General features: G+C 41.8%; 1 protein-coding gene across 2 annotated transcripts in view; it reads left to right on the top strand.

Annotated features, from left to right (window-relative positions):
- The window catches only part of PAFAH1B1 (platelet activating factor acetylhydrolase 1b regulatory subunit 1), a 91,656-nt gene that overhangs the window by 24,600 nt on the left and 39,114 nt on the right, over positions 1 to 27,942 (top strand). Inside the window, exons 2-3 of one of the 2 annotated variants that reach the window (XM_032139305.2) lie at positions 16,154 to 16,218; positions 21,336 to 21,557. In XM_032139305.2, coding sequence (XP_031995196.1) covers positions 21,526 to 21,557 — 32 coding nt within the window. In that variant the 5' untranslated portion in view covers positions 16,154 to 16,218; positions 21,336 to 21,525. The remainder of the gene's footprint in view (positions 1 to 16,153; positions 16,219 to 21,335; positions 21,558 to 27,942) is intronic. The other variant, XM_032139304.2, reaches the window with a different exon arrangement.

Here is a 27,942-nt window from a genome sequence, read left to right as displayed (position 1 = left end):
ATTTAGCCAGGCATGGCAGTGGGCGTCTGTAATCCCAGCTACTCTGGAGGCTGAGGCAGGAGAATTGCTTGAACCTGGGAGGTGGAGGTTGTAGGGAGGGAGTGGAGATTGCGCCACTGCACTCCTGCCTGGGCAACAGAGCAAGACTCAGTCCCCCATCAAAAAACGTCTCAGGCCGGGCGCGGTGGCTCACGCTTGTAATCCCAGCACTTTGGGAGGCCGAGGCGGGCGGATCACGAGGTCAGGAGATCGAGACCACGGTGAAACCCGTCTCTACTAAAAATACAAAAAAAATCAGCCGGGTGTGGTGGCGGGCGCCTGTAGTCCCAGCTACTCGGAGAGGCTGAGGCAGGAGAATGGCGTGAACCCGGGAGGCGGAGCTTGCAGTGAGCCGAGATCGCGCCACTGCACTCCGGCCTGGGTGACAGAGCGAGACTCCGTCTCAAAAAAAAAAAAAAAAAAGTCTCAGTATTGGATTAAAAACTTTCATTTAGGCCAGGTGCGGTGGCTCATGCCTGTAATCCCAGCAGTTTGGGAGGCTGAGGTGGGTGGATCACGAGGTCATGAGTTCGAGACCAGCCTGCCCAACATGGTGAAATCCTGCCTCCAGTAAAAATACCAAAAATTAGCCGGGCGTGGTGGTGGGCACCTGTAATCCCAGCTACTCGGGAGGCTGAGTCAGGAGAATCGCTTGAACCTGGGAGGCGGAGATTGCAGTGAGCCGAGATTGCGCCACTACACTCCAGCCTGAGCGACAGAGCAAGACTCTGTGTCAAACAAACAAACAAAACTTTCATTTATCATTTGTAATAGCGTGAATGGGAAAAGTCTAAATTCTCTCATATCTTCAGTTATTCGTACAGAGCACATGAATACAGAGCACATGATACTTCAAGAACATAAAGTTAATCTTTTGATAAGTTTTGCCATCTTTTAATCAGAAAACAATTTTAAAACTCTAGAAACTTACCTCTCTGGGTAAGAAAGGAAATACAAAGATGGATCTAAGGAAATGAAGTTACTCTCATGGAGTATCTTGTCCTTCTATGTAATCTCATGGATTTAGCTATAGACTGGAGTCTTTTTCAGATACGTGATGCAATGATTTTATAGGAAAATTTACTTTTTTAAAAGAAATTATTTGACTGCATTATAGTATAGTGTTAATGATGGAGTTTATTTATTTATTTATTTTGAGACAGAGTTTTGCTCTTGTTACCCAGGCTGGAGTGCAGTGGCGTGATCTCGGCTCACTGCATCCTCCACCTCCTGGGTTCAAGCGATTCTCCTACCTGGGCCTCACAAGTAGCTGGGATTACAGGTGCTTGCTCACTCGGGAGGCCGAGGTAGGAGAATCACTTGAACCCAGGAGGTGGAGGTTGCAGTGAGCTGGGATCGTACCATTGCACTCTAGCCTTGGCAATGGAGTGAGACTCCGTCTCAAAAAAAAAAAAAAAAAAAAAAAAAAATTCAGAGCAGCAGTCATATGACACTCCCACAGGAGATAATTCTTCACAATGTTAAACGAAAACAGTGTCAAAAAGTAAGCCAATTTCAGTGACTTTTCTAAGAAAGCATGTCTCAAGTTCATTGTTCTAGCTGGGGTTTTTTGTTTGCTTGTTTTGTTTTTTGTTATTTTGTTATTTTTCTTTATTTATTTTTGAGACAGGGTCTCACTGTGTCTCCCAGGCTTTTGTGCAGCGGCGTAATCACCGCAGCTCACTGTAGACTCCAACTCCTGGGCTTAGGTGATCCTCCCCACTTCAGCCTCTGGGTAGCTGGGATGTCAGCCACCACACCCAGCTAATTTAAAATAATTTTTTTTGTAGAGATGGGGTTTCACTAGCTGGGACTACAAGCATGTGCCACCATGCCTGGCTAATTAAAAAAAATTTTTTTTTGGTAGAGACTGGGTTTCACTGTGTTGCCCAGGCTGGTCTTGAACTCTTCGGCTCAAACAATCTGCCCACCTCACCCTCCCAAAGTGCTGGGATTACAGGTGTGAGCCACTGTGCCTGGCCCTTACCTGTTCTTTTTTGTTTTTTGTTTTTTTCCTCTCAGGAGATGTTCCTGAATTACCTTGGGTCTTGACTTAAAGTTCAGAACTAATTGTAATAGGTAATATATGGTACTTCTTAGCTTATAAAATTTGTTTACATTAATATCCTACCTATTCCTCCCTGAATCTTTTAAGGTGAATTTCACATTTAAGTCTATTATACAATTGAGGAAACTCAGGCTTAATGAGGAAACTGGGGTTTAGGGAGACTTTGTGAACACAACTTTTTTCTTTTAATAGCAGAGTCTCCCTCTGTCACCCATGCTGGAGTACAGTGGCTTGATCGTAGCTCACTGTAACCTCAAATTCCTGGGCCCAGATATTCTCCTGCCTCAGCCTCCTGTGTAGCTAGGACCACAGGCATGCACCACTATGCTTGGCTAATTTTTTTTTTATTATTATTCTTTGTAGAGATGTGGTCTTGCTGTGTTGCCCAGGCTGATTTTGAACTCCTGGACTGAAGCAGTCCTCTGGCCCTGGCCTCTTTGTAATATGCCCCCACAAATATGCCCCAGCCCCGTATTTTCATAAATGCTACTTGATAAATTCTACCTGATTTTTAGTATGTTCAAAAGAAAGTGAGTAATCTCCTATTTTGATTAAATTTTGTTCCTTGTAGCTTAGAACTTTAGATGAGATTCCCTAAGCATTTGGTGAGTTGATTGTCTAAGCCTAAAGGAAGGTAATGTTGCTTTATGCTGTATTCAGAACATTCTTGTAACTGTAACATTCACCTTAGAATGGAAATGTACAGATTGTTTATAAACATCAGATTCCTATCTAATTCTCTTTACTTTTTGTGACTTTGTTGTAACTTACCTCAGTATCTTATAATATTTTGGTTTGGTTCTTTTTTGATTATCTAAAAAATAGATTATTAGGTAGGAACATTAAGACTTAAAAAGTGAATAAATAAGTTTTATGTCTCTTTTCTGTTGGATGCCGGTTGTCTGTGCTCTTTAAGTTTTTGTCTGGTTTTAAAAAAACTTGTAGAACCAGCATAACTAAGAAAGTAGCGTGGCCGGGCGCCGTTGCTCATGCCTGTAATCCCAGCACTTTGGGAGGCCGAGGCAGGTGGATCACAAGGTCAAGAGATTGATACCATCTTGGCCAACATGGTAAAACCCCGTCTCTACTAAAAATACAAAAATTAACTGGGTGTGGTGGCGCGTGCCTGTAATCCCAGCTACTCAGGAGGCTGAGGTAGGAGAATCACTTGAACCTGGGAGGCAGAGGTTGCAGTGAGCTGAGATCACGCCATTGCACTCCAGCCTGGGTGACAAGAGCAAAACTCCGTCTCAAAAGAAAAGTTGCTTTTACTTTTCTAACTGAAATTCAGATTTTAATTCACTAAATTATAGGCAAAACGTTTTTAATTCTTTACCAGCTTTTTTAAAAAATAGGTTTTTTCCTTTAATTGTGTAAAAAACTCTAAAGATAATTGAATAAAATGGCAAAAATTGTTGAGAACAAGTATATCTGTGATGTGAATAGTCATACAGATTAATATAATATCTCGTCTCATAAATGAATTTGAAAAAATGCTATTATTTTGAAACTACTTTTTTTTTTTTTTTTTTGAAGTTCAGGGGTATATGTGCAGGTTTGTTACATAGGTTAAGCCTAGTACCCATTAATTATTTTTGCTGATTCTCTGCCTCCTACCACCCTTCACCCTCCGAAAGGCCCCAGTGTGTGTGGTTTCCCTCTATGTGTCCACATGTTCTCATTGTTTAGCTCCCGCTTATAAGTGAGAACATGTGCTATTTGGCTTTGCGATCCTATGTTAGTTTGTTAAGGATAATGGTCGCAGTTCCATCCATGTGGAACTACTATTCTAAACATCTGGTAACTTGCAAGGTGTCATGGAACCCAGCTTATCAGGAAACATTGCTTAACAGATTCTTGAAAGCAACTGGTCTGAAAAGATACTCAGTTCTTGACTGAGAATAGCTTCTGCCTTGCTTCATTGCTGCATCTGGAAAATATTTGGATTAAGATTAAGAGCCGTAATATATAATATGTTCTATTCAAGCATGATAGATAATCTGTTTTTTTTTTTTTTGAAACAGGGTCACCCTCTGTTGCCCAGGCTGGAGTGCAGTGGCGTGATCTCAGCTCACTGCAACCTCTGCATCCTGGGCTGTGGTCCTCCCACCTCAGCCTTCTGAGTAGCTGAGACTACAGGCATGCGCCACTATGTCCAGCTAATTTTTGTGTTTTTTAGTAGAGATAGGGTGTATGTATTAGTTCGTTTTCACGTTGCTGATAAAGACATACCCGAAACTGGGAACAAAAAGAGGTTTAATTGGACTTACAGTTCCACATGGCTGGGGAGGCTTCAGAATCATGGCAGGGGGCAAAAGGCACCTATTACATTGTGGTGGCAAGAGAAAAATGAGGAAGAGGCAAAACCAGAAACACGATAATCCCATCAGATCTGGTGAGACTTCTTCAGTATCACGAGAATAGCATGGGAAAGACCAGCCTCCATGATTCAATTACCTCCTCCTGGGTCTCTCCTGCAACACGTGGGAATTCTGGGAGCTACAATGCAAGTTGAGATTTGGGTGAGGACACAGCCAAACCATATCATTCCACCCCTGGTCCCTCCATATCTCATGTCCTCACATTTCAGAACCAATCTTGCCTTCCCAACAGTCCCGCAAAGTCTTAACTCATTTCAGCATTAACCCGAAAGTCCACAGTCCAAAGTCTCATTTGAGACAAGGCAAGTCCCTTCTGCATATGAGCCTGTAAAATGAAAAGCAAGCTCGTTACTTCCTAGATACAATGGGGTTACAGGTATTGGGTAAGTGCAGCCATTCCAAATGGGAGAAATTGGCTAAAACAAAGGGGTTACAGGGCCCATGCAAGTCCAGAATCCAGCGGGGCAGTCAAATTTTAAAGCTCCAAAATGATCTCCTTTGACTCCAGGTCTCACATCCAGGTCACGCTGATGCAAGAGGTGGGTTCCCATGGTCTTGGGCAGCTCTGCTCCTGTGACTTTGCGGGGTACAGCCTCCTTCCTGTCTACTTTCACGGGCTGGCCTTGAGTGTCTGCAGCTTTTCCAGGCGACAGTGCAAGCTGTCGGTGGATCTACCATTCTGGGGTGTGGAAGACAGTGTCCCTCTTCTCACAGCTGGGACTCACAGTAGGGACTCGTGTGGGAGACTCTGACCCCACATTTCCCTTCAGCACTGCCTTAGCAGAGGTTCTCCATGAGGGCCCTGTCCCTGCAGCAAACTTTTGCCAGGGCATCTAGTCGTTTCCATACATCTTCTGAAATTGAGTTGGAGGTTCCCAAACCTCAGTTCTTGACTTCTGTGAACCCGCTTGCTCAACACCATGTGGAAGCTGCCAAGGCTTGGGGTGTCCACCCTCTGAAGCTACAGCCTGAGCTGTACATCGGCCCCTTTTAGCCACAGCTGGGGTGGCTGGGACAGAGGGTACCAAGTCCCTAGGCTGCACACAGCATGGGGACCCTGGGCCCAGCTCATGAAACCACTTTTTTCTCCTGGGCTTCTTCCTGGGCTTCTGATGGGAGGGGCTGCTGCCAGGAAGTTCTCTGACACGGACCGGAGACATTTTCTCCATGGTCTTGGGGATTAACATTAGGCTCTTTGCTTCTTATGCAAATTTCTGCAGCCAGCTTGAATTTCTCCCCAGAAAATGGGTTTTTCCTTTTTTTTTTTTTTTTCCTGAGAGGGAGTCTCGTTCTGTTGCCCAGGCTGGAGTGCAGTGGTGTGATCTCGGCTCCGCCTCCTGGGTTCACGCCATTCTCCTGCCCCAGCCTCCCGAGTAGCTGGGACTACAGGTGCCCGCCACCACGCCCAGCTAATTCTTTGTATTTTTAGTAGAGACGGGGGTTTCACCGTGTTAGCCAGGATGGTCTTGATCTCCTGACCTCGTGATCTGCCCACTTCGGCCTCCCAAAGTCCTGGGATTACAGGCATGAGCCACCGCGTCTGGCCAAAAAACGGGTTTTTCTTTTCTATCGTATAGTCAGGCTGCAAATTTTCCAAACTTTCATGGTCTACTTCCCTTTTTTCTTTTTTTTTTTAAGATGGCGTCTTGCTCTGTCACCCAGGCTGGACTGCAGTGGCGCGATCTCTGCTCACTGAAACCTCCACCTCTTGGGTTGAAGTTATTCTCCTGCCTCAGCCTCCAGGTAGCTGGGATTAGCCACCACTCCTGGCTAATTTTTGTGTTTTTAGTAGAGATGGAGTTTCACCATGTTGGCCAGGCTGGTCTCGAAACTGCTTGGCTTCAAACGATCCGCCCACCTTGGCGTCCCAAAATGCTAGGATTACAGGTGTGAGCCACTGCCCCTGGCCGCTTTGCTTCCCTTTTAAAACGAAATACTTTTAAAACACCCAGGTCACCTTTTGGATGCTTTACTGCTTAGGAATTTCTTTTTGCCAGATACCCTAAATCATCTTTCTCACATTCAAGTTCCACAAATCTCTAGGGCAGGGGCAAAATGCTGCCAGTATCTTTGTTAAAACATAACAAGAGTCACCTTTGCACCAGTTCTCAACGAGCTCCTCATTTCCATCTGAGACCACCTCAGCCTGGACCTTATTGTTCATATCACTATCAGCATTTTTGTAAAAGTCATTCAACAAGTCTCTAGGAGATTCTAAACTTTCCCAGGTTTTCCTGTCTTCTGAGCCCTCCAGACTGTTCCAAACTCTGCCTGTTACCCACTTCCCAAGTCACTTCCACATTTCCAGGTATCTTTTCAGCAATTCCCTGTTCTACTGGTACCAATTTACTGTGTATTAGTTCGTTTTCATGCTGCTGATACAGACATACCCGAAACTGGGAACAAGAAAAGGTTTAATTGGACTTGTAGTTCCACATGGCTGGGGAGGCCTCAGAATCATGATAGGAAGTGAAAGGCACTTCTTACATGTCAGGGGCAAGAGAAAAATGAGGAAGAAGCAAAAATGGAAACCCCTGATAAACCTTTCAGATCTCATGAGACTTATTATCGCAACAATAGCACGGGAAAGACCGACCCGTGATTCAATTACCTCCCACTGGGTCCCTCCCGCAACACATGGGAATTCTGGGAGATACAATTCAAGTTGAGATTTCTGTGGGGACACAGCCAAACCATATCACCTGGTTTCTCCGTGTTGCCCAGGCTGGTCTTGAACTCCTGGGCTCAAGTGATCTGCCTGCCTCGGCCCATCAAAATGTTGGAATTACAGGCTTGAGCCACCGTGCCCGGCCTCTGCTGACCTTTTAAATAAAGCTTTGGCAAGTGACAATTTGAGGTTAGGAACCATTGATAATTGATGACTTACTGCATAAGTCTTTATTTCTTCCTTCTACATCTAATAAATCCGATGATTTCCATTTTCATGTCATTGCGCCTCTACTGTTGACATATAATTATTTATGTCTTCCCTCACACACATCCTTTATTTTCTGTATTTTCCCATTTCATAAACTTCTAGTTGTCAGGGACCAATGTAAAAAATAGATTTTTTTTTTTTTGAGATGGAGTCTTGCTCTGTCACCCAGGGTGGAGTGCAGAGGTGCGATCTTGGCTCACTAGAACCTCCGTCTCCTGAGTTCAAGTGATTCTGCCTCAGCTTCCTGAGTAGCTGGGATTACAGGCATGCGCCACCATGCCAGGCTAATTTTTTTTGTATTTTTAGTAGAGACGGGGTTTTACTATGTTGGCCAGGCTGGTCTTGAACTCCTGACTGCAGGTAATCTGCCCGCCTTGGCCTCCCAAAGTGCTGGGCAGGCGTGAGCCACCACGCCCAGCCAAGAACAGATTATTAATGATTATTTTGTAAAGGTTGTTTTGATTAAGTGTGACACTTGTTTAACACATTTGGAGACATAAAATGGGAATAATTTAATAAATGATCACCATCTTGTTTTATAAAAGTATTTTGATGCTCTCTTGTTTCCTTTCCTTTTTTTTTTTTTAACTCTTCCACTTTCTCTTTTTGTGATGGGGTACTTACCCTAGCAATAAACACATTGTTGTCTTAGGTGCTGCATTGGATAGCAGATACATGGATATAATATTAGAATAGAGAATGCTTAAGAATTCTGCATTCCAAAAGCATACTAAAGTCTGTTTCTAGTGCTTAAGCAACAGTGTCCTTGATCTCTAAGAAAGTCTGGATATTGACATGCAAATGAAAAAATCAGACTCTTCTTTGAATTATGTCCGTCATATATACAAGTAGCTTAAGAGAGAATATTGGAATACTGCCAAAATACATTTCAAAAATACTAAATCTTCTTATTCATTATTTTGACTTTGGAAAGATTTGTGAACCCCCTTAAAATACATGTAATATTTTGTTGATTTTCATATGTGCTTCTTTGAGAGGAAAGATCTTAGCTTTCATTATATTCTTAAAGGAGTCCAGTAACCTCAAAAAAGGTTAAGAACTTCTATACCAGGTAGTATGAAAATATTACCTGATTCATTTGTACTGTTAATGTAGATTGTTCATTGCAAAATATTAATTCTAAACTCTTCCTTTAAAAATGTTCACTCCAGGCCAGGCACGGTAGCTCACGCTTGTAATCCCAGCACTTTGGGAGGCCGAGGCGGGTGGATCATGAAGTCAGGCGATCGAGACCATCCTGGCTAACACAGTGAAACCCCATCTCCACTAAAAATACAAAAAATTCTCTGGGCGTGGTGGTGGGCGCCTGTACTCCGGAGGCTGAGGCAGGAGAATGGTGTGAGCCTGGGAGGCGGAGCTTGCAGTGAGCAGAGATTGTGCCACTGCACTCCAGCCTGGGCGACAGAGCGAGACTCCGTCTCAAAAAAAAAAAAAAAAAGTTCACTCCATTTAAGAACCATTTATTAGAGGCTAGGCATGGTGGCTCATGCCTGTAACCTCAGCACTTTGGGTGGCCGAGGTGACAGAATCGCTTGAGCCAGGAATTAAATACCAGCCTAGGCGACATAGCGAGACCCCGTCTCTAGCGGGGGTTGGGGGTAAGAAGAAAAAAATTAGCTAGGCATGGTGGCATGCATCTGTGGTCCCAGCTACTCAGGAGGCTAAGGTAGGAGGATCTCTTGAGCCTAGGAGTTAGAGGCTGCAGTGAGCTATGATTGATCATGCCATTGCTCTCCAGCCTGAGTGACAGAGTGAGGACCCTGTCTCAAGAAAAACAGAAAAACATTAATAAAAGCTGGGCGTGGTGGCTCATGCCTGTAATCCCAGCACTTTGGGAGGCCAAGGCAGGTGGATCACTTGAGGTCAGGAGTTGGAAACCAGCCTGACCAACATGATGAAACCCCATCTCTACTAAAAATAAAAATAAAAAAAAATTAGCTGGGCGTGGTAGTATGCACCTGTAATCCCAGCTACTCGGGAGGCTGAGGCAAAACAATCGCTTGAACCCGGGATGCAGAGATTGCGGTGAGCCGAGACCACACCACTGCACTCCAGCCTGGGCATCAAGTGAGACTCAGTTTCAAAAAAAAAAAAAAAAAAAAAAAAAATTTCTGTTTTCATGTGGTATTTTGTAATTATGTGTTAAAACATTAAAAGGCAACTGCAAAGGTAAAATTGTATTCTTAAAATAAGTATGATAGCTCAATCATATACTTGTGCTTTCTGATAGCAAAAATACATGTTAAAGGTTGGAAAGGTTAAAGTTAGAAAATTCACAGGATGAAATAATCTGAGTTAAAGGGTGCCTTAGGTGTTATCTACTATGTAGAAAATTTAGATTAATTACTCGGGTTATAGAGTTGATGACAAACTTGAACCAGTATCACCTTTCTTTTTTTTTTTTTTCCCCGAGGCGGAGTCTTGCTCTGTCGCCCAGAGCTGGAGTGCAGTGGCGCAATCTCGGCTCACTGCAACCTCTGACTCCCTGGTTCAAGCAATTCAACTGCCTCAGCCTCCCGAGTAGCTGGGATTACATGCATGCACCACCACACCCGGCTAATTTTTGTATTTTTAGTAGAGATAGGGTTTCACCATACTGGCCAGGCTGAACTTGAACTCCGGATCTTGTGAGCCACCCCACCTGGGCGCAATTTTTTATATGTTGGCCATTTGTATATCTTCTTTTGAGAATTGTCTATTCATGTCCTTAGCCAACTTTTTGATGGGATTGTTTTTTCTTACTGATTTGTTTGAGTTCATTGTAGATTCTGGATATCAATCCTTTGTCAGATGTATAGATTGTAAAGATTTTCTCCCACCCTGTGGGTTGTTGGTTTACTCTGCTGAGTGTTCTTTTTGCCGTCCAAAAGCTCTTCAGTTTAATTAGGTCCCAGCTATTTATCTTTGTTTTTATTGCATTTGCTTTTGGGTTCTTGGTCATGAGATCCTTGCCTAAGCCAATTTCTAGAAGAGTTTTTCCAGTGTTACCTTCTAGAGTTTTTAGTTTCAGGTCTTAGGTTTAAGTCCTTAATTCATCCTGAGTTGATTTTTGTATAAGGTGAGAGATGAGGATCCAATTTCATTTTCCTGTACGTGGCTAGCCAGTTATCCCAGCACTATTTATTGAAAAGGGTGCCCTTTTCCTACTTTATGTGTTTGTTTGCTTTGTTGAAGATCAGTTGGCTGTAAGTATTTGGGTTTATTTCTGGGTTCTCTATTCTGTTCCATTGGTCTATGTGCCTGTTTTTATACCAGTGCCATGCTGTTTTGGTGACTATGGCCTTATAGTATAGTTTGGAATCAGACAGTGTGATGCCTCCAGATTTGTTCTTTTTGCTTAGTCTTACTTTGGCTATGTGGTCTCTTTTTTGGTTCCACATAAATTTTAGAATCATTTTTTTGTAATTCTATGAAGAATGATGGTATTTTGATGGGGATTGTGTTGAATTTGTAGATTGCTTTTGGCAGTATGGTCATTTTCACAATATTCTACCCATCCATGAGCATGGGATGTGTTTCCATTTGTTTGTGTCATCTCTGATTTCTTTTGGCAACGTTTTATAGTTTTCCTTGTAGATGTCTTTCAACTCCTTGGTTAAGTATATTCCTAAGTATTTTATTTGTGGCTATTGTAAAAAGGGTTGAGTTCTTGATTTGGTTCTCTGCTTAGTCGCTCTTGGTGTATAGAAGAGCTACTGATTTGTGTACATCAATCCTGAATCCAGGAACTTTGCCAAAATCTTTATCAGTTCTAGGAGCTATCTGGAGGAGTCTTTAGGGTTTTCAAGGTAAACGATCATATCGTCAGCAAACAGTGACAGTTTGACTTCCTCTTTACTGACTTGGATGCCCTTTATTTCTTTCTCTTGTTTGATTGCTCTGGCTAGGACTTCCAGTACTATGTTGAAGAGGAGTGGTGAGAGTGGGCATCCTTGTCTTGTTCCAGTTCTCAGAGGAAATGCTTTCAACTTTTCCCTATTCAGTATTATGCTGGCTGTGGGTTTGTCATAGTTGGCTTTTATTATGTTCAGGTATTTCCCTTGTATGCTGATTTTGCAGAGAGTTTTAATTATAAAGGGATGCTGGATTTTGTTGAATGCTTTTTCTGCATCTGTTGAGATGATCATGTGGTTCTTGTTTTTAATTCTGTATGTGTTGTATCACATTTATTGACCTGCATATGTTAAACCATCTCTGCATCCCTAGTATGAAACCTACTTGATCATGGTGGATCAACGTATCTTTTTGATATGTTGTTTGATTTGGTTAGCTAGTATTTTGTTAAGGATTTTAGCATCTATGTTCATCAAGGATATTGGTCTGTAGTTTTCTTTTTTGGTTGTTTGGTTGTAGTTTCCTTTCCTTTCCTGGTTTTGGTATTAGGGTGATGCTTGCTTCATAAAATGAATTAGGGAGGGTTCCGTCTTTCTGTGTCTTGTGGAATAGTATCAAAAGAATTGGTACCAACTCTTCTTTGAATGTCTGGTAGAATTCTGCTGTGAATCCGTCTGGTCCTGGACCTTTTTTTGTTGGTAATTTCTTAATTACCGTTTCAATCTCACTGCTTGTTACTGGTCCGCTCAGCGTATCTAATTCTTCCTGATTTATGCGAGGAGGGTTGTATTTTCCCAAGAATTTATCCATCTCTTCTAGGTTTTCTCATTTCTGTGTGTAAAGGTGTTCACAGTAGCCTTGAATGATCTTTTGTATTTCTGTGGTGTCAGTTGTAATATCTCCTGTTTCGTTTCTTAGTGAGGTTATTTGGATTTTCTCTCTGCTTTCCTTGGTTAATCTTGCTAATGATCTATCAATTTCGTTTCATCTTTTCAAAGAACCAGCTTGTTTCATTTATCTTTTTTACTGTGTTTGTTTGTTTGTTTGTTTGTTTCAATTTCATTTAGCTCTGCCCTGATCTTGGTTATTTATTTTCTTCTGCTAGGTTTGGGTTTGGTTCGTTTCTGTTTCTCTAGTTCCTTGAGGTGTGACCTTAGATTGTCTGTCTGTGCTCTTTGAGACTTTTTGATGTAGGCGTTTAGGGCTATGAACTTTCCTCTTAGCACTGCCTTTGCTGTATCCCAGAGGTTTTGATAGGTTGTGTCATTATTGTCATTTAGTTCAAAGAATTTTTAAATTTCCATCTTGATTTCATTTTTGACCCAGTGCTCATTCAGGAACAGGTTATTTAATTTCCATGTATTTGCATGATTTTGAAGGTTCCTTTTGGAGTTTATTTTCAGTTTTATTCCATTGTGGTCTGAGAGAGTGCTTGATACAATTTCAATTTTCTTAAATTGATGCTCGTTTTGTGGTCTGCCTTGGAGAAAGTTCCATGCGCTGTTGAATAGAATGTGTATTCTGTGGTTATTGGATGAAATGTTCTGTGTATATCTGTTAAGTCCATTTGTTCCAGGGTATAGTTTAAATCCATTGTTCCTTCGTTGACTTTCTGTCATGATGACCTGTCTAGTGCTGGCAGTGGAGTATTGAAGTCCCCCACTATTATTGTGTTGCTGTCTGTCTCATTTCTTAGGTCTATTAGGAATTGTTTTATAAATTTGGGCACTCCAGTGTTAGGTGCATATATGTTTAGGATTGTGGTATTTTCCTGTTGGACCAGGCCTTTTACTATTATATAACGTCCCTCTTTGTCTGTTTTAACTGCTGTTGCTTTAAAATTTGTTTTGTCTGATATGAGAATAGCTGCCCCTGCTTGCTTTTGGTGTCCATTTGCATGAAATGCCCTTTTCCACCCCTTTACTTTAAATTTATGTGAGTCCTTATGCTTTAGGTGAGTCTCCTGAGGGCTGCAGATGGTTGGTGAGTTCTTATTCAGTCTGCAGTTCTGCATCTTTTAAGTGGAGTATTTAGCCCATTTACATTCAGTGTTAGTATTGAAATGTGAGGTACTGCGGCATTCATCATGCTCTTTGTTGCCTGTGTACTTTGGGGGTTTTTTTGTTTGTTTTTTGCTTTTGCTTTCTAACTTGAATTTTTGTTTTGTAGGTCCTATGTGATTTATGCTTTAAAGAGGTTCTGTTTTGATGTGTTTCAAGGATTTGTTTCAAGATTTAGAGCTCCGTTTAGCAGTTCTTGTAATGGTGGCTTGGTAATGGTGAATTCTCTCAGCATTTGTTTGTCTGAAAATGACTGTAGCTTTCCTTCATACACGATGCTTAGTTTCACTGGATATAAAATTCTTGGCTGGTAATTGTTTTGTCTGAGGAGGCTGAAGATAAGGCCCTAATCCCTTCTAGCTTGTAGGGTTTCTGCTGAGAAATCTGCTGTTAATCTGATAGGTTTCCTTTATAGGTTACCTGTTGCTTCTGTCGCACAGCTCTTAAGATTCTTTCCTTCGTCTTAACTTTGGATAACCTGATGACAGTGTGCCTAGTGAAGATCTTTTTGCAGTGACTTTCCCAGGTGTTCTTTGTGCTTCTTATATTTGAATGTCTAGGTCTCTAGCACGGCCAGGGGAGTTTCCTCAGTTATTCTCCCGAATATGTTTTCCACGCTTTTAGAATTCTCTTCTTCCTCAGGAACACTGATTATTCTTAGGTTTGGTCATTTAACATAATCCCAGACTTCTTGGAGGCTTTGTTCATATTTTCTTATTCTTTTTTCTTTGTCTTTGTTGGGTTGGGTTACTGTCTTCAAGCTGGTAATTGAAAATAGACATGATTTAAATATCTAGCAATAAAAGATTGTTAAAAATAGTACATCCACATGATCAAATATCATGCAGTCATTAAAAATTATGACAAGGCCGGGCGCGGTGGCCCACGCCTGCAATCCCAGCACTTTGGGAGGCTGAGGCAGTGGATCACCTCAGGTCATGAGTTTGAGACCAGCCTGACCAACACGGTGAAACCTTGTCTCTACTAAAAATACAAAAATTAGCCAGGCGTGGTGGCATGTGCTTATAATCCCAGCTACTCGGGAGGCAGAGGCTGCAGTGAGCCGAGGTTGGACCACTGTACTTCAGCCTGGGCGACAGAGCAAGATGCTCTGTCTCAAAAAAAAAAAAAAAAAAAATAGAAAAGAAAGAAAAAAGAAAGAAAGGAAACTTGGCTCAGGCTGTCTGCCTCCCAGCGGCGAAAGAAAAGGGCTTTAGTTCTTCCCTAGCCTGTGAAGTCTGCATGCCGGATTCTCACCCTCCCCTGAGTTCTGGCCAGGAGGCTTCCCACCCCATTCAAATGGTTACAAAATTTAGCTAGAGAATTCCTTCTCCGTGTGGGGTTTTACCCCCTCCTGCTCTGGCCACCCTCCCTGTGGTGCCAGGCAAGAATGGGCTGCTTGGGGATCCAGTGAGCTCGCGGGGCCTTTTTGCTGCATCCTCTACCCCTGCATTTTGCGTGGCTCTCTGAGTTAAAGTCTGAAACTTCAACCGCAAACAGACCTTCAGCTTCTCCAGTGGGGGTGTGTGCTCAGGAGAGGAGGGTCTTCCTTTCTCACTTCTGCAGTTGGGGCACTCACAGTATTTGGGGTGTCTCCTGGGTCCTGCAGGAGCAGTCCGCTTCCTTCAGAGGGTCTGTGGATCCTCTTTGGATTGCTAGTTTGTTCTTGCAGTGGATCTGGAGCTAAAATTCACAGTGCAAGCCTCTGCATGCTGCTCTGTCCGAAGCTGCAATCTAGTCCTGCCTCCCATCTGCCATGATCCTTTAATTCCTCTCCTTCTGATTTTTAAAAAAATATTTTATTATGGAAAACGTCAGACCCTTACACATAGTTAGAGAATAGTGTAATGAACCCTTATGTACCCATTACCCAGCCTCAACAGTTAGCAATTCAAAGCCTGTCTTGTTTCATGTATCTCTCTCATTCACTGTCATTACCCAAGTCACAGACATGATATTATTTTACTTTGATTTGATGTAGCCTTTTCATTGTTTATTTTCTTTTTGTAGAGATGGGGGTCTTGCTATGTTGCTCAGGCCGGTCTTGAACTCCTGGCCTCAAGCAGTCCTCCTGCCTTGGCCTCCCGAAGTCTTGGGATTTCAGGCGTGAGCCTCCACACTCAGCCTCATTGTGTATTTCTGAAAGACTTTTAAAAATAACCACAATACTGTTAACACTTCTAAAAAAATTCAGTTATTTAGTATTACCAGATGTCCAGCCAGTGTTCAAATTTCCCCAAGTTTGTTCATTGGTTTATTTTACAATTTGTCCAAATCTAGATCTAAATTAAGTCTGTAAATTGCAATTGGTTGATATGTCACCTGTCTCACTTAATCCATAAGTTTCCCTTTCTATCTCTTTTTTCTTCCCTTGGTATTTATTGAAGAAACTGGGTCATTTGTTCTATAGGACTTTTCACAGTCTGGATTTTGTTGATTGTACCCTCATGGTGTTCTCTCACATACAGTTGGCCCTCTGTATCTGCGGGTTCTGCATCTGTGAATTCAATCCCAGATCGAAAATATTAGAAAAAAATACGTCTGTACTGAATATATACAGACTTTTATTCTTGTCATTCTCTTATTAACACATTATAACAACTATTTACATAATATTTACATTGTATTGAGTATTATATGTAATCCATTATATTATAGGGGTAGATATGCATAGGTTATATGTAAATACTACACCATTTTTCATCAGGGATTTGAGCAACCTTGGATACCAAAATTCTGGAGGTCCTAGAACCATTGCCCCATGGATACTGAGGTGTACACTGTATTCATCTGCCCTCTATACTTCTTGCAGATTGATAGTTGGAGCCAGAGGCTTGATTCAAGTTTGATTTTCGTGGCAAGAATACTTCATAGATGGTAATTGTTATTCCATCACTACACCAATATAAACTATAGTTTTATAGATACATAACTATAATCATACCCATGATCTGGTTGTCTTTTTGTTGTTTTACTAGGCTTTGATTAATTATTTCTTCATTTCTCCTGTGGTCTTTTTCTCCACCATCAAGATTTCTTTTTTTCTTTTACTTTTACTTTTTTTTTTTTTGGAGCTGGAGTTTCGCTCTGTTGCCAGGGCTGGAGTGCAGTGATGCAATCTCAGCTCACTGCAACCTCCGCCTCCCGGGTTCCAGCACTTCTCCTCCCTCAGCCTCCCAGGTAGCTGGGATTACAGGTGCCTGCTACCACGACCAGCTAATTTTTGTGTTTTTAGTAGAGATGGGGTTTCGTCATGTTGGTCAGGCTGGTCTTGAACTCCTGACCTCAGGTAATCCACCTGCCTCAGCCTCCTAAAGTGCTGGGATTACAGGTGTGAGCCACGGCACCCAGCCAGGATTTCTCTCTCTCTTTTTTTTTTTTTTTTTTTTTATAAGGCGTCATACCTAGACTATCAAGATTTAAGTATCTAATTTGGCTGGGGGAAGAAAGAGAAAAACTGCTTTTCAATATTTTCATCTACTTTTAAAATATTTGTTTATGGTACCATCTCTGCTTCATCTCTTTCCTCATTTAAATATTATTTTTGCCATGTGAAACCATTTTACTGAAACCATTCTCATCAAGGTTATCAATGAGCTCCTTGCTGAATACAACAGACCCATCCAACCTTACTTTGCTTGATAGTTGGACAGCTTTGGATATTGTTGATTGCTTCCTTGAAATACTCTCTTGGCTTTTGAGACATACTCTCTCCTCTTTTTCTTTTACCTCTTGAACTGTTACTTTCAGCCTCAGCTGTAGGCTCTTTTAAATATAGGTGTTGCTCTGCACAGTCTCCATGGGTAATCTTATCCACTGCTGTGGTTTCAGAAAACATTTCTAAATAAAACGTACCAAACTTTTTTTTTTTTTTTTTTTTGATAGGTTGGTTCCCTTCAGTACTAACTTGTTTGTTACAGTTTGGTACTGGAAATTTCACAGGCCTCTTAGAATCAACATACGTAAAATGGAGTTAATCATACTTTCCTCATCCCCTCACACATTCTAGTTTCCTGTTCAATTTAGTTTTTTTTTTGTTTGTTTGTTTTTTGAGATGGAGTCTCGCTCTGTTGCCCACCCTGGAGTGCAATGGCTCGATTTCGGCTCAACTGCAACCTCTACCTCCCAGGTTCCAGCTGTTCTCCTGCCTCAGCCTCTCAAGTAGCTGGATTACAGGCGCTCGCCACCACGCCCAGCTAATTTTTTGTCTTTTTAGTAGAGACGGGGTTTTGCCATGTTGGCCAGGCTGGTCTTGAACTGCTGACCTCAGGTGATCACCCACCTTGGCCTCCCAAAGTCCTGAGATTACAGGCATGAGCCACCGTGCCCAGTCTCAACTTAATTGTAAGCCAGAAATCACTTGACTTCTTGACTGACTTTCTCCCTTTCTGGCTGTCCACATTGAATCACTAGTCCTGTAAGATTTACCCAGTAAACAACTTAAATGCATCTCATTCTCTTTATTTACTCCTGTAGTCCTAATGTAGATCTCTGTCATCTGTCACCTTCATTACTGCAAGCTTCCTTTCTGGTCTATTCTTCACTATGTAAGTGAGAGTGATTTTTTTTTTCTAAAATCTTATCTAATGGCTCCCTATTGGCCCTGGGATAAATTATAAAGACCTGAGTTTATTCTGTGGCCTGTTTGCTTGCCTAGCTTCGTCCCGAAGTCATCACCCGCAGGTGGCAATACTTGTTAACATTATTCAAGCTGTTTTAATTGCCTTCTTGGCTGACGCTTCCAGTAGACTGTAACTTCTTGAATGTAAAGACCAAGTCCAGCCGGGTGTGGTGGCTCACGCCTGTAATCCAAACACTTTGGGAGACCAAGGCTGGTGGATCACTTGAAGTCAGGAGTTTGAGACCAGCCTGGCCAACATGGTGAAACCCCGTCTTTACTAAAAATACAAAAAGTAGCCAGGCATGGTGGTGGGTGCCTGTAATCCCAGCTACTCAGGAGGCTGAGGCAGGAGAATCACTTGAAGCTGGGAGGCGGAGGTTGCAGTGAGCTGAGATTGTGCCAATGCCCTCCTGGGCAACAAGAGTGAAACTCTGTCTCAAAAAAAAAAAAGACCAAGTCCTTTTCCCCATTAAACATGGTATTTAAGACAATACCTAGCACATAATATAAATTAAGTGTTCTTTATATATTTGTTGAATGAATAAATTTGTTCAGTATACCAGTATATTTAATGATTTGTGTATGTGTTTTATCATTATTAGATAATCCTACTGTGCCAGTACTGTCATCATTCTTTTATTTTTATTTCTTAAGAGACAGAGCTTCTCTCTGGCGCCCAGCCTGGAGTACAGTGCCACAATCATGGTTCACTGCAGCCTTGACCTCCTGGGCTCAAGCAACCCTCCTGCCTCTGCCTCCTGAGTAGCTGGGACTGACTATAGGTTTGTGCCACCATGCCCGGCCAATTTTTTTTACTTGTAGAGGCAAGGTCTCACTGTATTTCCCAGGCTGGTCTCAAACTCCTGGGCTCAAGCAATCCTCCCACCTCAGCCTCCCAAAGTGTTGGGATTACAGGCATGAGCCACGATGCACGATACTGTCATTATTCTTGTACATTGATTTGCTTTTTTGGCTAGCAGAGATCTGTTTATAATTAAATTGGACTCCGTAATGTACATAATATAGTGGGGTTTTTTTTCTGATTAAAGCAGGGATTTTTGCCATACCTCATTTTCACTCTATATAATTGAGCCAGGCATGGTGGCTCACGCTTGTAATCCTAGGACTTTGGGAGGCCGAGCCAGGAGGATTGCTTCAGTTCAGAAATTTGAGACCAGCCTGGGCAACATGGCAAAACCCTGTCTCTACAAAAATAGAAAAATACAAAAAAAAAAAAAAATTAGCTGGGGTTGGTGGCACATGCCTGTAGTCTTAGCTACTCAAGAGGCTGAGGTGGGGGGATACCTTAGCCCAGCTGGTTGAGGCTGCAATGAACCATGATTATGCTGCCACTGTATGCCAGCCTGGACAACAAAATAAGACCCCATCTGAAAAAAGAAACAGTATGAAGAAAAGTGAGACTTGAATAATTGGGAGTTGTTAAGTACCAAAGAAGTATGGTTTACTGGCCTGTCTGTTGTGTTTGGTTCCAGTTCCACTATTTCTTACTGATTCTAATCATATTTCTCAATTTAGATGGAGTGATAGTGATGGCTTTCAGCTATCATTTGCAGTTAGCTGGGCTCCAGGTCAGAAGAACCATTAAGGGTTATAAAATAAATTCCTGCTTATATTTACTAGAATTGTTCTTCAGATAAGGATCTCTAATGAAATAGCAGTTGTCATAGCGAGCACCTGAGCTGTCACTTTTTCACTCAGGGCTCATGTTCGTTTTTCATTTGTTTGTTTTTGAGATGGAGTCTCCCTCTGTTGCCCAGGCTGGAGTACAGTGGCACGATGTCGGCTCACTGCAACCTCTGTCTCCCAGGTTCAAGTGATTTCTCGCAAATTTTTGTATTTTTGGTAGAGACGGGATTTCACCGTGTTGGCCAGGCTGGTCGCAAACTCCTGACCTCAAGTGGTCCGCCCGCCTCAGCCTCCCAAAGTGCTAGGATTACAGACATGAGCCACCATGCCTGGCCTCAGGGCTCATATTTGAAACCCAAAGGTATGCGTTTTTTTTTTCCTTTAAAAGAAATTGGGTCTCGCTTTGTCACCTAGGCTGGAGTGCAGTGGCATGATCGTAGCTTACCATAACCTTGAACTCTTGGGTGGCAAGCATTCCTCCTGCCTTAGCTTCTCAAGTAAGCATGCACCATCACACCTACCTAATTTTTAAATTTTTCTGTAGAGACGGGGTCTCCTATGTTTCCCAGGCTGGTCTTGACTCCTGGGCTCAAGTGATCCTCCTGCCTTAACCTCCCAAAGTACTGGGATTACATGTGTGAGCCACCACACCCCACCTCTCATTTTTCTTTCTTCACTGGCTTATTCATTACTGTATTCCCAGTGCCTGGAGCAGTGACTGCAATTGCATTTGAAAGGTACTCAGGAACTGGTCCTTAACTCTTCTGTCCGTGATAGGTTTCTAGATTGGTTGTCCCACAGGGTCTTCATTACATGTTAATTTCATATCATTTGGAGGATGATTTTTTTACTGCCTTGAATTGCCTCTTCCAATCAAATTTTATATATACCAGTAGCCTCTATTTTAAATAACACCATCTCAAATACATTTCTTAAATTAGGTACATTGGTTAAGAAAGCATAAGATTCCAGCACTTTGGGAGACTGAGGCAGGAGGATCCCATGAATACAGGAGTTTGAGATCAGCAATGTAGAGAGACATGTCTCTACAAAAAAAAATTTAAGAATTAGCTGGGCATGGTAGTGTGTGCCTATAGTCCTAGCTGCTTGGGAAGCTGAGGTGGGAGGATCACTTAAGCCCAGAGGGGGAAGGCTGCAGTAAGCTGTGATCATGCCACTGCACTCCAACCTGTGTGAGAACCTGTCTCCAAAAAAACAATAAAAAGCGTAAGATTGCTAAGCAGTGTATGTTATAAATACCAGCCATTCTAAGGTTATTGGTGACTAACACTCAACCTTGAAGGTTACTTCAGTTATAGTTGGCACTGTTCGGCTTGTGCAGTTCATGAAACCCTTATCTGTTTTACCTTTTATACCTTTTTTGTAAATTTGAAATTTTACTTTTTGTCTCTAAGAATTACATTCTTTTAGAGTTACATGTTAATATTTGAAATCAAATGTATCTGGCAGGTTAACATGATTGGGAGTGGGTAGATGTATGTTAAATTTAAAAGTAATGCTGTTTTGGGTCATTGAATTATTAATTTAAAAGACATAAAACAGTATGGTTTTTGACATTAGTTGATTTTCACTATAAGTGGAAAGTCATCTAATATTTATACTAACATCACAATAAAATTTATCTTTGAAAATGAGTACTATAACTAATAATTTAGAAATAAATTTTAAGTGAAATAATCTTTTTTATTCTTCTCTTTCTCCTTAGGTGGAATGAATCTTACTTGTTGAATATCTTCTGGTTACTAGTTGGATTCATTTGTGAAAGAATCATTTTCCCCTGTGTGGAAGACACTTAGTGGCATATTTAAATTATAAGTCCACGGATCAAAAAGCTTTTTGATTTCCCAAAGGAGGGACATACCACTATATCAGATAAGCTTGACATTACAGCCAAGATGGTGCTGTCCCAGAGACAACGAGATGAACTGTAAGTTTCTTTGTTTTGTGCTTTAAAAAAAAATCTCCCTGAGAGAGAAAGTAGTAAACTAAAATACAGCTTTGGGAGGTCTCTTCTAAGATTAAAACTATTTTTACCAGTGTTCCAATATTGGTTTAGGCAGTTTGGTCTGATTTTAAAACAGTCTTATTATGATATAGCATTATTTTTAAAATTTATGTATTTTTTCTGAGAAGGAGTTTTTCGCTCTTGTCACCCAGGCTGGAGTGCAATGGCACCATCTCAGCTCACTTCAACCTCCGCCTCACGGGTTCAAGCTATTCTCCTGCCTCAGCCTCCCAAGTAGCTGGGATTACAGGCACCCGCTACCATGCCCAGCTAATTTTTGTATTTTTAGTAGAGATGGGGTTTCACCATGTTGTCCAGGCTGGTCTCGAACTCCTGACCTCAAGTGATCCACTCACCTCGGCCTCCCAAAGTGCTGGGATTACAGGCATGAGCCACTTTGCCCAGCTATGATATAGCATTATTCACCCTTGTGACTTGATTGTATGTAAGTTTAATGCAAAACAGACAAGTCAGTTGGGATAAGTTTTACCCTAAGCTTGTCTATTTTTTTTTTTTTTTTTTTTTTTTTTTGGAGATGGAGTCTCGTTCTGTCACCCAGGCTGGAGTGCAGTGGCGCAGTCTCGGCTCACTGCAAGCTCTGCCTCCTGGGTTCATGCCATTCTCCTGCCTCAGCCTCCCAAGTAGCTGGGACTACAGGTGCCCATCACCACGCCCGGCTAATTTTTGTATTTTTAGTAGAGACGGGGTTTCACCGTGTTAGCCAGGATAGTCTCGATCTCCTGACCTCGTGATCCACCCGCCTCGGCCTCCCAAAGTGCTGGGATTACAGGCGTGAGCCACTGCACCTGGCCCCTAAGCTTATCTTTTAAAATATTATATTCAATTGCTTCAAAGCTCTTCTAAACCTCCTTTTGGTCTGGAATTTATGCCTTAGAAAAATGAAAGCTGTTTTGTTCTTGTTATCACTGATGCCTTTCCTTTGCCTTGTTGTGTTTCTTTTATCTTCCAATGGCCATTACAGAATTTGAACTTTATGAGGTAGCTAATAAAATAATTAATGCAGATGCTTTAATGATAGAGGTGTGAAATGGTTTGACCCCTTCTCTTTTAGAGTATTTTATAGCATTCCATTTTTATAGGTGAAGAACATAGGGGGATTTTCCACTCCCCCTGCTTCACCTGACTAGCCTTAAAAACAAAAAAACAAAACCGGAAAATGTAGCTTTATGTTCTACCTTTTTTTTTTTTTTTTTCTTTTTTGAGATGGAGTCTTGCTCTGTTGCCCAGGCTGGAGTGCAGTGGTGCGATCTCGGCTCACTGCAACCTCCACCTCCAGGGTTCAACCAATTCTCCTGCCTCAGCCTCCCAAGTAGCTGGGATTACAGGCATCTGCCACCACACCCAGCTAATTTTTGTATTTTTAGTAGAGACAGGGTTTCACCATCTTTGCCAGGCTGGTCTCTAACTCCTGACCTCATGATCCACCTGCTTTGGCATCCCGAAGTGCTGGGATTACAGGCATGAGTATGTTCTACATTTTTACAATTAAAAAAAAATTTCTGTGGCTTTTCAACAATTTTTATTTGGAAGTAATTTCAAATTTATGAAGTTGCAAGATTAACACAAAGCATACTAATGTTTTTTGAAATATACCCATTGTTAACATTTTGTACCATTTGCTTTATCATTTGCACTCTGTGTATTGGGGATGTGTGTGTGCAGTACGCAATAGGTTTTTCTTAAGCCATTTGAGAGTAAGTTGCATATATCAAAGAAATACCTTTTCCCACAAATAAACTTAAGTAGTTCCTAAAAATAAGGATATTCTATAAAACCACAGTATAGCTAGCAGTTTTATTAAATTTAACCTTCCATATTCCAGTTTTGTCAGTTGATTCCATAATGTCCTTTGTAGCACTTTGTTACTGTCATACGTTATCCCGTCCAGGATCAGGTATTTCATTTAGCCCTCATGTGTCTTCAGTCACATTTAATCTGGAACAGTTCCTCAGCTTTTCTTTGTCTTTGTCTTTTTTTTTTTGACCTTAATGTTTTTGAGGAATAGTCTTTGTTTTAAAATAGAGTATTTCTCATATTGTCCTTTTTTTTTTTTTTTTTTTTTTTTTTTTTTGAGACGGAGCCTCGCGCTGTCACCCGGGCTGGAGTGCAATGGTGTGATCTCAGCTCACTGCAACCTCTGCTTCCTGGGTTCACAATATTCTCCTGCCTCAGCCTCCTGAGTAGCTGGAATTACACGCACAAACCACCACACCCGGCTTATTTTTTGTATTTTTAGTAGAGGCGAGGTTTCACTGTATTGGCCAGACTGGTCTCAAACTCCTGACCTGGTGATCCGTCCACCTTGGCCTCCGAAAATGCTCATATTGTACTTTTCTAGTGTTTCCTCATGACTAGATTCAGGTTATGCATTCTTGGCCAGAATACTACATAACTAGTTTGTATTCTTCTTAAGAGAGTTGCATTTAGAGAGACATAATGGTCATCTGCCCCTCAATTTTCATCCTCAACCAAGATGATTGATTTTTCCACTGTGTAGTTACTATTACTTTCTTTACCACAAATAAGTGGGAAGTACTTTAAGACCATGCAGACATTCATGTTTTCCATCAGTATTTCCCTCCTGGATTTGAGGTCTATTAATTCTCGCCTGAACCATCTTTACTACAGTGGTTATAGAGTGATGGTTTACACCACCACTCATTCCACACTACAGGCAGCACTCATCATTTTGATGTAAGCAAGGGACTTTCTTTTTCTTCTTTTTATTTACTTGTCTTTTTTCTTGTTTTTGATTTGTTTTTGTTTTTGTTTTTTTTGGGAGATGGAGTCTCACTCTATTACCCAGGCTGGAGTGTACAGAGTGCAGTGCTGCGATTTTGGCTCACTCCAACCTCCGCCTCCCGGGTTCAAGCGATTCTCCTGCCTCAGCCTCCCAAGTAGCTGAGATTACAGGCACCCGCCACCACGCCCAGCTAATTTTTGTATTTTTAGTAGAGACAGGGTTTCACCATGTTGGCCAGGCTGGTCTTGAACTCCTGACCTCAGGTGATGCGCCCACCTTGGCCTCCCAAAGTGCTGGAATTACAGATGTGAGCCACCACACCTGGCTGTCTTTTCATTATTGATGTGAACTCATGAGTTCTTATATTTTCCATAGTTTATCATTCATTACTATTCTCTGTGTTTTCATACTTGAATTGTCCCAAATTTGGCCCATGAGAGCCCCCTCAGTTGATGCTTTTGTATGCTCCTATCATTTTGGGGGATTACTTCCTTACTTTCTAGAATAACAAGATGTTCCAGGTTTACTATGTACCTATCCTGCCTTAATTCTAGAATCAGCTCTTTCTCCAACAAGCTTTGGTTCTTCTTAGTGGCCCATGATATGTATTATGGGCATTATTACTGGGATGTCTTTGCTTCTGGGCCCTTTAAGTAGACAGAGGTAGAAAATAACATGCACGTATAAATACATATACTGACACCCTAGTATAGACATATACAAGTGTTTTCTCAGTCTTGGCGCGATTGACATTTTGGGCCAAATAATTCTTTATTGTGGGGGCTGTCTTGTATAATGTTGGTTGTTAGCAACATCTCTGGCTTCCACCCACTAGATGCTACAAAGAAAATTATCTCCAAACATTGCCAGTGTCACCAGTTGAAAACTGCTGATAAGTACCTACATGTACACATACTTACTTTAGAAATCATTAGGCTACAGTGATGCTTCTAATTCCGGTCTATCCCCACAGAATTCTTTATCTTCTCTCATACCATTTATTTATATCCCTCTTCTTCTATAGTGAGAACTCTGACTCCCAATAATATCAATAGATTGATTCATTTGCTCAATTCTGTAATATAGGATGAGCAGCCCAAGTCCAAAAATCCAAAATGCTTCAAAATCCAAAACTTTTTGAGTGCCAACATGACACTACAAGTGGACAGTTCCACACCTGACTGACCCCAAGTGACAAGTTGCAAATGTTATTTAAAATATTGTGTAGAATTACCTTTATTAGAACTTGGGGATAAGTGTTCAGAAAAAAAAAAAAAAAATTGCCTTCAGGCTGTACGTATAAGGCATTTATGAAACAAATGCATTTCGTGTTTAGACTTGGTTGAGTCTCATCTCTGAGACACCTCGTTAGATATATGCAAATATTCCATAATTTAGAAAAAATGTCAAAATCTGAAATACTTCTGATCCCAAGCATTTCAGGTAAGAGCTACTCAACCTCTACTTCTCAAATAGTTTTAGAATTGTTTCCCTCATACTTCCACGAAGACCAAACATCCGGGAAAGGATTGAGAATGCGCATGCAGCTCTGCTCCTGCCTGTCCTGCCCACGACATGATCATCAAATGTGTTAATAGGTTACTTAGAATTTGTTTTGTTGTTGTTGTTTTCCCTCTTTGCCTGATGGTATTACTCATTTGAAATATAGTTGTGTTCATCTTGCTTGTTTTCATCCTCTCCCTCACTCCCCGCTGTCCTATCTTTAATTTTTTTAATATATAAACCATTATCTATAGAAAAACATATACCCAGAAGTGTTATTCTCTTCTGAATCCCTTCCCATGTTACCCCCAACTCCTTTCATCCCTTGAGGGAACCAAGCTTATTGTTTTTAAAAATATGGAATAGATATATGTCTTCTTATTTCTCCCTCTTAAATAAACGGTAGCGTACTATATATGTTCTTTGTTTGTTTTTTTGTGTGTTTTGGAGACAAGAGTCTCATTCTGTCTTCCAGTCTGGACTGGAGTGCAGTGGCATGATCATGGCTCACTGCAGCCTTGACCTCCCGGGCTAAAGCAGTTGTCACACCTCAGCCTCCCGAGTAGCTGGGACTACAGGCACATGCCATGCCACCATGCTCAGCTAATTTTCTCCTTCGCCTTTTTTGTTTTCCCCCTTTTGTGGAGAACAGGGGTCTCACTAAATTGCCCAGGCAGGTCTTGAACTCCTGGGCTCAAGCTGTTCTCCTGCCTCTACCCCCCTAATAGCTGTGATTACAGGCATGAGCCATTGCACCTGGCCACACACAGCTAATTTTTCTTTATTTTTTGTAGAGACGGTTTCACTATGTTGCCCAGGCTGCCTCTGGGCTCAGGTGATGCTTCCATCTAGGCCTCACAAAGTGCTGGGATTACAAGTGCGAGCCAACACACCTGGCCTTTTTTTTTTTTTCTTCCAGAGACAGAGGCTTTCTCTGTTGCCCAGACTGGAGTGCAGTGGGGTGATCTCAGCTTGCTGCAACCTCTGCCTCCTGGGTTCAAGTGATTCTTGTGTCTCAGCCTCCTGAGTAGCTGGGATTACAGGCACGCACCACCACACCCAGCTAATTTTTTTGTATTTTTAGTAGAGACAGGATTTCACCATGTTGGCCAGGCTGGTCTCGAACTCCTGACCTCAAGAGATCCACCTGCTTCGGCCTTCCAAAGCGTTGGGATTATAGGTGTGAGCCACCATGCCCGGCCCACACCTGGCTTTTTTTGATGTTGTTATTAAAGACAGATTCAACCCCTTTTGCCCAGGCTGGAAGTATAGTGGTACAGTCAGAGCTTACTGCAGCATTTAATTTCTGGGCTCAAGAGATCCTCCCACGTCAGTCTTCTGAGCAGCTGGGACTGCAGGCTCCCGCCACATCTGGCTAATTTTTTATTTACAGATTTTTTTTGTAAAGATGAAGTCTTGCTATGTTGCCCAGGGTGGTCTCACTCTTGGGCCCAAGCCTCCCAAATTGCTGGGATTACAGGCTCAAGCCACTGAGCCTCTCTTGCTCTTTTTTTTTTTTTTTTCTTACCAATCCAGTATCTCCTGGAACTTTTTCCGTATAAGCTCATAAAGTTTTTCCTCATTTTTCTTTTTAAAACAGTTGTAGGCTGGGCACAGTGACTCACGCCTGTAATCCTAGCACTTTGGGAGGCTGAGGCAGGTGCATCACCTTAGGTCAGGAGTCCAAGACCAGCTTGGCTAACATGGTGAAACCCTATCTCTACTAAAAATACAAAAAATTAGCCGGGCATGGTGGTGGGCACCTCTAGTCCCAGCTACTCGGGAGGCTGAGGCAGGAGAATCACTTGAACTTGGGAGGCGGAGGTTGCGGTGAGCTGAGATCACACCATTGTACTTCAGCCTGGGCAACAAGAGTGAGACTCCGTCTCAAAAAATAAATAAATAAATAAAACAGTTGTATATGTAGCACCTAGTTCTCTATTTATACCTTAATGTATTCAACCAGTCTCCCATGTTTGGTATATTTAGGTAGTTTTCAATGTTTTATAACTCCAAATAATACTGTAATACATAACCCTG

The sequence above is a fragment of the Hylobates moloch genome, unplaced genomic scaffold, assembly GCF_009828535.3.
Source record: "Hylobates moloch isolate HMO894 unplaced genomic scaffold, HMol_V3 SCAFFOLD_19, whole genome shotgun sequence".
NCBI lineage: Eukaryota > Metazoa > Chordata > Mammalia > Primates > Hylobatidae > Hylobates > Hylobates moloch.
The sequence above is the reverse complement of the archived record's forward strand: the minus strand, read 5'-3'. Positions and strand labels throughout refer to the sequence as shown.